Source organism: Pelophylax lessonae (assembly GCF_965119305.1).
Source record: "Pelophylax lessonae genome assembly, chromosome: 2".
NCBI lineage: Eukaryota > Metazoa > Chordata > Amphibia > Anura > Ranidae > Pelophylax > Pelophylax lessonae.
This window is the reverse complement of record NC_138769.1, coordinates 152,518,269-152,527,705: the sequence shown is the minus strand read 5'-3', so window position 1 is coordinate 152,527,705 and position 9,437 is coordinate 152,518,269. Positions and strand designations below refer to the sequence as shown.

General features: G+C 49.6%; 1 protein-coding gene across 1 annotated transcript in view; it reads left to right on the top strand.

Annotated features, from left to right (window-relative positions):
* Positions 1 to 1,257: 1,257 nt before the first annotated feature.
* TLCD2 (TLC domain containing 2) overlaps positions 1,258 to 9,437 on the top strand; it is a 52,969-nt gene continuing 44,789 nt past the window's right edge. Inside the window, exons 1-2 of the mRNA XM_082246235.1 lie at positions 1,258 to 1,493; positions 2,898 to 2,980. Of these exons, the coding sequence (XP_082102361.1) occupies positions 1,318 to 1,493; positions 2,898 to 2,980 (259 nt within the window). The 5' untranslated portion in view covers positions 1,258 to 1,317. The remainder of the gene's footprint in view (positions 1,494 to 2,897; positions 2,981 to 9,437) is intronic.

Genomic DNA, 9,437 nt, shown 5'->3' with positions numbered 1-9,437 from the left:
GCAGCCACCCCTTCTGCCCACCCCTTGTCCCGGCCTTGGATACCCCCAAACCTCACATGATATCACAGTGCCCAGGGCAGCCGACCCTCCTGCCCACCCCTTGTCCCGGCCCTGGATGCCCCCAAACCTCACATGATATCACAGTGCCCAGGGCAGCCGCCTCCTCCTGCCCACCCCTTGTCCCGGCCCTGGATGCCCCCAAACCTCACATGATATCACAGTGCCCAGGGCAGCCGCCTCCTCCTGCCCACCCCTTGTCCCGGCCCTGGATGCCCCCAAATCTCACATGATATCACAGTGCCCAGGGCAGTCGCCCCCTCCTGCCCACCCCTTGTCCCGGCCCTGGATGCCCCCAAACCTCACATGATATCACAGTGCCCAGGGCAGCCGCCTCCTCCTGCCCACCCCTTGTCCCGGCCCTGGATGCCCCCAAACCTCACATGATATCACAGTGCCCAGGGCAGCCGCCTCCTCCTGCCCACCCCTTGTCCCGGCCTTGGATGCCCCCAAACCTCACATGATATCACAGTGCCCAGGGCAGCTTCCCCCTCCTTCCCACCCCTGGATGCTTCCAAACCTCACATGATATCACACTGCCCAGGGCAGCTTCCCCCTCCTGCCCACCCCTTGTCCCAGCCCTGGGTAGGTTGGCAACACTGCACCACAGACAAATCCGCTGCTCCATAGGGATGAATGGAGCATCTGATCAGGTCTGCCTGAAAAACTGGCAGACAGACCTGATCGGAAAGCCCGTGTGAAAGGAGCCAGCTGTCAATCAGGCAGCTGGATGAATCCCGACAATATGGTTGGGATCCTGCCAGACTTTGGAGCGACTCTGTGGGCAATAATCCGCTGTCAGCTGACTCTAGGTGACAGAAAGGCTAAAGTAAGTGCACTCCTGTGACCTGCAAGGGAAAGGTGACCAGAAAAGGCTTTGCCCATTGTCTTCTTGTAATCTTGGCACCAGCTGTTGCTCCTCGGGCAGGGCTGAGAGTTCCCCAGCATGTATAGAGTTAATAAAGGGTAGGTGGGATTAGCCGGTGTACACCACGTGACTCAGTTGTATAACCCAACACAGTTATAGTTACACAATGTGCTCCGGTACATAGCACAGCGTCCCCTGCAGTCTATGAGAGGAGTGCGCTGCTGAGGGGGAGAAGTGTCCGGTGTCCGTTACCAGTGTATGAGAAGAAGGAGGAGGGGGGTTCCCGTCACTATGGGGATGGAATAGGCGGGAGGAGGGAACCCTATAGACAGTCCGCGCCCATCACTCAGCCTTGTGTAACATTGTTTACAGAGGGACATACACTCCGCTCCATGGAGCCCGGACTCCTCATCACCGGAGCCTCGTTCATCTCATTCCGCTTATTGAATGGGCGGCTGAGCACGCTGATTCCCGCTCCCTGCTCCGCTCTCCGGAACCCCTGGAAATGGAGGAACATCTGGACCTCGTTTGTACACAGTCTGCTCACTGGGACATGGGCGCTGCTCGGGTAAGATGGGGGGGCTACCACTGGGGGGCGACATAATGTGAGATCTCAACACGTGTCCCCTGAGCACACCACTCCCTTGTGTCACCCCTGTACACCCTGGGGTCCCCACTGTACACCCTGGGGTCCCCACTGTACACCCTGGGGCCACCCCTGTACACAGCCTGCTCACTGGGACTTGGGCGCTGCTCGGGTAAGATGGGGGGGCTACCACTGGGGGGCGACATAATGTGAGATCTCAACACGTGTCCCCTGAGCACACCACTCCCTGGGGTCACCCCTGTACGCCCTGGGGTCACCCCTGTACACCCTGGGGTCACCCCTGTACTCCCTGGGGTCCCCACTGTACTCCCTGGGGCCACCCCTGTACACAGCCTGCTCACTGGGACATGGGCGCTGCTCGGGTAAGATGGGGGGGCTACCACTGGGGGGCAACATAATGTGAGATCTCAACACGTGTCCCCTGAGCACACCACTCCCTGGGGGCACCCCTGTACACCCTGGGGGCACCCCTGTACACCCTGGGGGCACCCCTGTACACAGTCTGCTCACTGGGACATGGGCGCTGCTCGGGTAAGATGGGGGGCTACCCCCTGGGGGGGTGACATAATGTGAGAGCTTAACACGTGTCCTCTGAGCACACAACTACCTGGGGTCACCGCTGTACACCTTGGGGTCATGGAGTCCTGTACACCCTGGGGGTCATGGAGTCCTGTACACCCTGGGGGTCATGGAGTCCTGTACACCCTGGGGGTCATGGAGTCCTGTACACCCTGGGGGTCATGGAGTCCTGTACACCCTGGGGGGTCATGGAGTCCTGTACCCAGCCCGGAGTCTGTGGTCACATGACAGGGCACACCTTAGCCTGGGTTCACATTTGCAAAATCGTGTGCGTTCCTGACCCGTAGGCAAAATGCGCTGCTCTAAATTTCTTGGCTCCATTCACACCTGAGCGTATTGTTTTCAGGCTTTTTTTCCCAGGCGTTTTTGGAGACAGGCAGTGACATCTAACAAAAATGCTGGTAATCAGCCCAAAAAGGCGCTCATGTACTTTTTTGCGCTTCAGGTGTTTTACTTCAGGGGATAACATGTGAACATTGCCCATTAAAATGAATGGGATTTTGCTTGTTGGGCGTTTTGAAGATGAGCGTTTCATGAGCTGAAAAACGCTCAGGTGTGAACAGGGCCTTCTGGAATCCTGGCAGTGCGTTTTGCCAATTAAAAAAAAAAAAAAGAGGCAGGGACCTTTTTTTTTTTTTTTTTTTTTTTTTTGGGGGGGGGGGGGGGTTAGCAGCCCATTCAAATGACAAGGCTTGATGTACCTGCTTGCACATAGATCTGCATTATTTATCATCCTTTCTATCAGTATTGGTATTGTGTGTAATCATAATCCTTTCCTGTATTTAGATTCTACCTGCACCCGGAGATGGCGGAGGACCTGATCTCCACACATTCCCGCTTTTCCCATTGGCTGGTCGCTGTGTCTATAGGTGAGCCGCACTTATCATCCTCTCTTTTTATAAAGCTTGGAAACCTTCCTTGGTATCCACAAAGTGTGCCAAACGCATAGCCCCCGACTGCCCCTGATTTTGAGGGACTGCCCCTGGTTTTGGCTGGGCGCTGGGGGATTTGGAACAAAGTCCCTCTTTCCTCCTCATTTGTCCCTCATTGTGGTCTGATCTATATAGTTTTATATTAAATGCACGTTTTATCTTTCACAAAGTGTTTCCCAGTGCTAAACCTTTCATCTAATTTCTAAATTGCTGCATTTGTAAACTTCCAAAAGCCAATATAAAGGAATAGTAGTGGCAAAAAAGCACTTGTGGGTTTAACTGATTTGTTTTTGTACATTTCTTCTCCTTTTTAAGAGGCTGTGTCCTATGCCTACATACTTTTGCTAATAGGTGTCCCTCATTCCCATCTCAAAAAGTTGGGTGGTATGCAACGCTATAAGCTGGGCATTGATGGTTTTGAAATTTGGCCACTTCAGAAGAAAGCGGCTGGAATCCAATTCATTCATGGCAGTTTCTGCTCAATAGAAGTTGATCTTCTGATTGCCTTCTCTTGAAAAGTGATGGGCTCAAGCGTGTTCAGGATTGTAATCCCAACCCACCTGAGCAATCCCGCCAGGATCCGTCACTGCACACCACCAGTCATAGGCAAGGCATTTCCCGGTCTATGCAGTTGCGGATCAGGAAATTTCTCACGGCTTATGATTGGTGACGTGCAGCGACGGCCTCCTGGTGGGATTGCTCAGGTAGGTTGGGACTATGATCCTGAACATGCCTGAGCCCATCCCTACTCTTGACTGAGAATGTTGGAAAATTTCCTGCAGTTCAGCACTGCGGGAGATCATCTAACATACCCAGACATCACCTTGTAAGGCCTGGTAGGAGTGCGTGCACATTGCGGATAGAGCAGCCCGTTTTCTTCAATGCAGTACCCTACCAGTAAAAGAGAGAGACCAGCGGGTCTTTAAAGGTGAACGCACAATAACTGTTTTATTTGATGAGAGCGAATAAAAAAAAAAAAAATAAATAAATAATTATATATATATATATTTGTGCATCCTTTTAATCTCTTCACGTCTGAGGGTAAAACCGATGTTTGGACCCTTTCACCCAGGTGAACCAATCAGTGTTGACAACCTACCAGATTGAAATTTACTGACATGATACCAAAAATATACTAAAGTTTTTTTTTTTTTTTTTTTTACTGGCATTTCCAAAAGTTACAAGATTACAGTCTTACAAACAAGTACAGTATGGGATTAGCAACGTGATTTAGGGTAGATATTTAAAGGAGTTGCAAAGTCAGATTTATCCTAATGCGTTAAGATAAAAAGCCTTCTGTGTGTAGCAGCCCCTCGAGCACCCCTAATACTTACCTGAGCCCTCTCTCTGTCCAGCAATTGTCCACGAGACCATCGGCTGTCCAGGACACTCTCTCTGAAATGGCTGAGACACAGCTGTGGCGCCATTGGCTGTCAATCAAAGACCATTAGCCAATCAGGAGATAGAGGGGGGGGGGGGGGGGGCGAACCACAGCTCCGTGTCTGAAAAAAAACATGAAGCTGCAGCTTGGCTTGGGTGCCCCCATAGCAAGCAGCCTGCCGTGGGGGGGGGGGCACTTGATAGGAAGGAGGGGCTAGGAGCAGCGAAGAGGGACCCGAGAATAGGAGGATCCGGGCTGCTCTGTGCAAAACCAACTGCACAGAGGAGGTAAGTAGAACATGTTTGTTAATTAAAAAGGAAAAAAAAACAAGACACTTTACAATCACTTAAGACAAAAAAACATATTTATTATTTTTGATATAGTAAGTAAGTAGCTCAGTGACAAGACTCAGGAGGGCAAGAAATTTAGAATGAGTGGACACAGACACACGGAATTGCCTATCAACAGTGACACTGACAGCAGTGTGCAGCAGCATGGATGATGTTGACACCTCGACGCATGTCCCCTCCTGAGTCACAGTGACAGTCTCTCTCCATGCCAGGTGGTCCCTTCAGTTCAGTCCAAAAAGCGTTGACAATCCCACTCCTGGCTTGCCTTGCTTCCATCCCGCAGACCTACACATGAGTCTCCAGCCACTCTGCTCGTCTCCCTTGCACCATTAGATCACACAACATGCTCAGACACAGCCTCTGCCAGACTAGCTCCCCGCTGGCAGTGCCCAGCCATAATACACGGCTCAAAAAATATTAAAGGAACACTTTGAAAACAAATCAGATCTCAATGGGGAAAAATCTCATGCTGGATATCTATACTGATATGGACTGGGTAATGTATTAGGAATGAAAGGATGCCACATTGTTTAATGGAAATTAAAATTATGAACCTACAGAGGGCTGAGTTCAAAGACACCTCGAAAATCAAAGTGAGAAAATGATGCAGCAGGCTAGTCCATTTGGCTGAAATTTCATTGCAGCGAATCAAAATGGTACTCAGTAGGTTGTATGGGCCTGAACAGGCTGAGGTGCAACCTGGCGGCGTTGGATGGACTGAAACATAATGTCCCAGAAGTGTTCTATTGGATTTAGGTGAGGCGAGCGTGGGGGCCATTCAATGGTATCAATTTCTTCATCCTCCAGGAACAGGCTGGATACTCTTGCCACAAGGGGCCAGGCATTGTGCACCAGGAGGATTATCCTGGTGCACATTGGATTGTGCACCAGGAGGAACCCAGGACCCACTGCACCAGCATAGGGTCTGTTAATGGGTCCAAGGATTTTGTCAGGGTGCCATTGTCTAGCCTGTAGAGGTCTGCGCATCCCTCCATGGATATGCCTCTCCAGAGCATGGCTGACCCACCTCCAAACTGGTCATGCTGAACGATGTTCAAGGCAGCATAACGTTCTCCACGGCTTCTAACATGTGCTGAGGGTGAACTTGCTCTCATCTGTGAAAAGCAGATGGCGCCAGTGGCGGACCTGCCAATTCATGTTCTGGTTCAATATCAAATGCCACTTGAGCTCCACGGTGCCGGGCAGTGAGCACAGGGCCCACCAGAGGGCCCTCAGGCCACCCTCATTAAAAATTATTGGCACTCTGCGCATCTGCTAAAATACAGTTTGTTTTTCTGCAGGTTTGGAATTCGCATTTGTGTGGCGCAGGACACTGCATGGTATTTCGCACAGGAACACATTTTGTATGGCTCAAATTTGTTCTTTTTTATTTTTATTTTTTTTTGCCACACCTGGTGCGAACACCCATGCGATCTGATTCTGGGTTAAAAACACAGGAGTTTAGTGAGCTGTTTCTGGGTGTCATTCATTTAACACCCACAACAGATCGCGTGTACGTTGTGCGATTTCAATGTGGGGGAAAAGCAAAGGATTCGCTGCGTTTCCCACATCGCATCAGTGTGAACCTAGGCTCAATCTTTTACCCATACTTAAGCCTATAATAAGGCTTCCCTGCAGATACAGTGAATATCTCCTAAACATTCACCATTTAGGAGATATTTACATGTGTAGCAGCCGTTGACATCACCAGCGCATACCCAGTGAGCTCTGACTGGATGGCATGCCATCGAGGAGAAGCAGAGAGCGCTGGAGCAGTCCAGAGCAGCATTAGGGTAGGCAATACAGCAGTGTATGGGGGGCCCTACTGCAGGGGTTTAATTTTCCTTCTAGCCCAGAGTTGAAATGTAAACGGCATTCCTATAGGCTAAGTGCAGCTACTGCAAAGCCTGGCCAAAAAAGTAGCACTGTGGGCGATCCGTTCCATCCTGCATACAAGTAAAGATGGATGGAACGTTGTGTGCGCTCTCGTCCTCACAGGAGTGAGCGTGTCACACAGAGAGCAGAAGAGGATGAAAAGTGCTCAGCATATGCTCTGCAGATTTGTTGACAAGGGAGAGCACTTGTTACTGTTGCTACTTTTGGGCAGGCATTGTGGAAGCCACATTTAGCCTACAGGATGCAACTTAAAGTGGAACTCCACCCAAAAGTGGGAGTTCTATTTTACACACTCCTCTCCTCTTCTGTCACATTTGGCTTTCTCTCGTTCGCGCGCTCTCTCTCTCGTTCGCGCGCTCTCTCTCTCGTTCGCGCGCTCTCTCTCTCGTTCGCGCGCTCTCTCTCTCGTTCGCGCGCTCTCTCTCTCGTTCGCGCGCTCTCTCTCTCGTTCGCGCGCTCTCTCTCTCGTTCGCGCGCTCTCTCTCTCGTTTCGCGCGCTCTCTCTCTCGTTCGCGCGCTCTCTCTCTCGTTCGCGCGCTCTCTCTCTCTCTCTCTCTCGTTTGCTCTCTCTCTCTCTCTCTCTCTCTCTCTCTCGTTTGCTCTCTCTCTCTCTCTCTCTCTCTCTCGTTTGCTCTCTCTCTCTCTCTCTCTCTCTCTGTTCGCTCTCTCTCTCTCGTTCGCTCTCTCTCTCTCTCTCTCTCTCGTTCGCTCTCTCTCTCTCTCTCTCTCTCGTTCGCTCTCTCTCTCTCGTTCGCTCTCTCTCTCTCGTTCGCTCTCTCTCGTTCGCTCGCGCTCTCCTCTCTCTCTCTCTCTCTCGTTCGCTCTCGTTCGCTCTCTCTCTCTCGTTCGCTCTCTCTCTCTCTCTCTCTCTCTCTCTCTCGTTCGCTCTCTCTCTCTCTCGTTCGCTCTCTCTCTCTCTCTCGTTCTCTCTCTCTCGTTCGCGCGCTCTCTCTCTCTCTCTCTCGTTCGCGCTCTCTCTCTCTCTCTCTCTCTCTCTCTCTCTCTCTCTCTCTCTCTCCTCTCTCTCTCTCTCTCTCTCCTCTCTCTCTCTCTCTCTCTCTCTCCTCTCTCTCTCTCTCTCTCTCTCTCTCGCTCTCCCTGCAGTTTTCTGGGACACGTCACAGGTCCCAGACAACTGCAGGACCATTCACAAAGCGTTAACCTAAGCATTTAGTCACAATGCCAGTGATAGAAAACCAAAGGTTAGTGAATAACTAGCCCGGTGAGGATGGTGCTGGATCTCTGGACAGTAATGCCCCATACACACGTGCAGATTATCTGCAGACTTACCTTTCTATGTAGTGCAAGGGCCTGCCGGATTGCATACAAATTGAAAGTGTTTAGGTTTAACCTCATATTATATGGTTTTGGTAAGTCTGCAGACAAAAGTCTGCAGATTAATCTGCACGTGTGTATGGGGCATTAGTTTATTAAAAGTCAGCAGCTACAGGATTTGTGGCTGCTGACTTTTATTTATTTTATTTTTTTCCAGTGGATCAACTCTATCTCCATCTGTCTACACTGTACCATAATTTGTAAACTACTATGACCCCTTGACTGCACTGTAAACTTTATCATAAAAATGAACTAACTCTTTAAAAATAAGGCAAAGTCCATGGCATCTAATGAGTAGTCATCCTTCAATCCTTCATTGCTCTGTACTGAGGGAAGACGTCAGTTTCCATGGATTACTTGGCATGTTCGCATTCTTGCTGCACAGTCTTAGAAAATTAGCCAGTTTTATTTCTGTCTCCTACCATATATTATGCAAAACCTATTGCAAAAATAGGACATGTCCTAAAGACCTAACCTATGATGGATAACCAGTGTATTGGTAGCAGCAAAAGAAGCTTTGATTTTAACTAAGCACACAGAAATCACAAGACCTAGCAATCTCATCACACAGTAATGTCACATGTGAGGCAAGTTGCAGGATGTTCTCATAACTTCTCTGTCCTTTTTCTCCCCTTGCCTTTAAAGCCCAACTACAGGAAAAAGGAAAAAATCCAGCCTTGCAGTGGGGCCACCCACACTTAAGGAGTTAAATGCTTGTTTAAGCCGGTCATGGCTGGTTCGAATCTCAGCTGGTTCAGCAGGGACCGGCCAAGATTTAAACCATGTATGGGCAGGCTGATTGTACCCAAGTCAACCTGTCAATCAACTTGGGTACAACCAGCATGTCAGATTTTTCATGCAATTATTGCCAGCGGCTGGTAAACAAAGCCTCTGCTTTCTAAGCTGCATCACCCCCGGCCTGTGCCTCCAGACCCGCATGCTAATTATAAGCTTGCCTGTAGGTAAAAGTTAATAATACTTCACTACCACTTTAAATAACAGCAAGAGGTATGCACATATTTAGCAGTCTTAACCACTTGATCAATACGTCGCTGGAATTTGCCTAGTTATACCAGGATGATGCCTGCAGGTGTAGGCATCTTTCCAGTATTTCAAAATAGGTTAGCCGTGCTCAGAGGAGATACAAAGTTCCAAAACGATCCCCCAGTGAAGGTAAAACAAAACCGTGCTGTCAGTATAGCCACCACCAGGAAGTTATAAACCGGTATAAACATGCAGCCTCTTACCAGATGGACTAAAGGAAACAGCGTTCAATCAGGATAAACCAAATGAAGCAGGCTTCTGTCATAGACCAACAGGCAAATCCAGCCAGGTAGCATAAATATATATCATACAGAAGTGTATGTCCAGGGGAATGGACCCAACATATAAAGTAGTTCCTCGTGATAAAAATGAAATGACAATATCATTG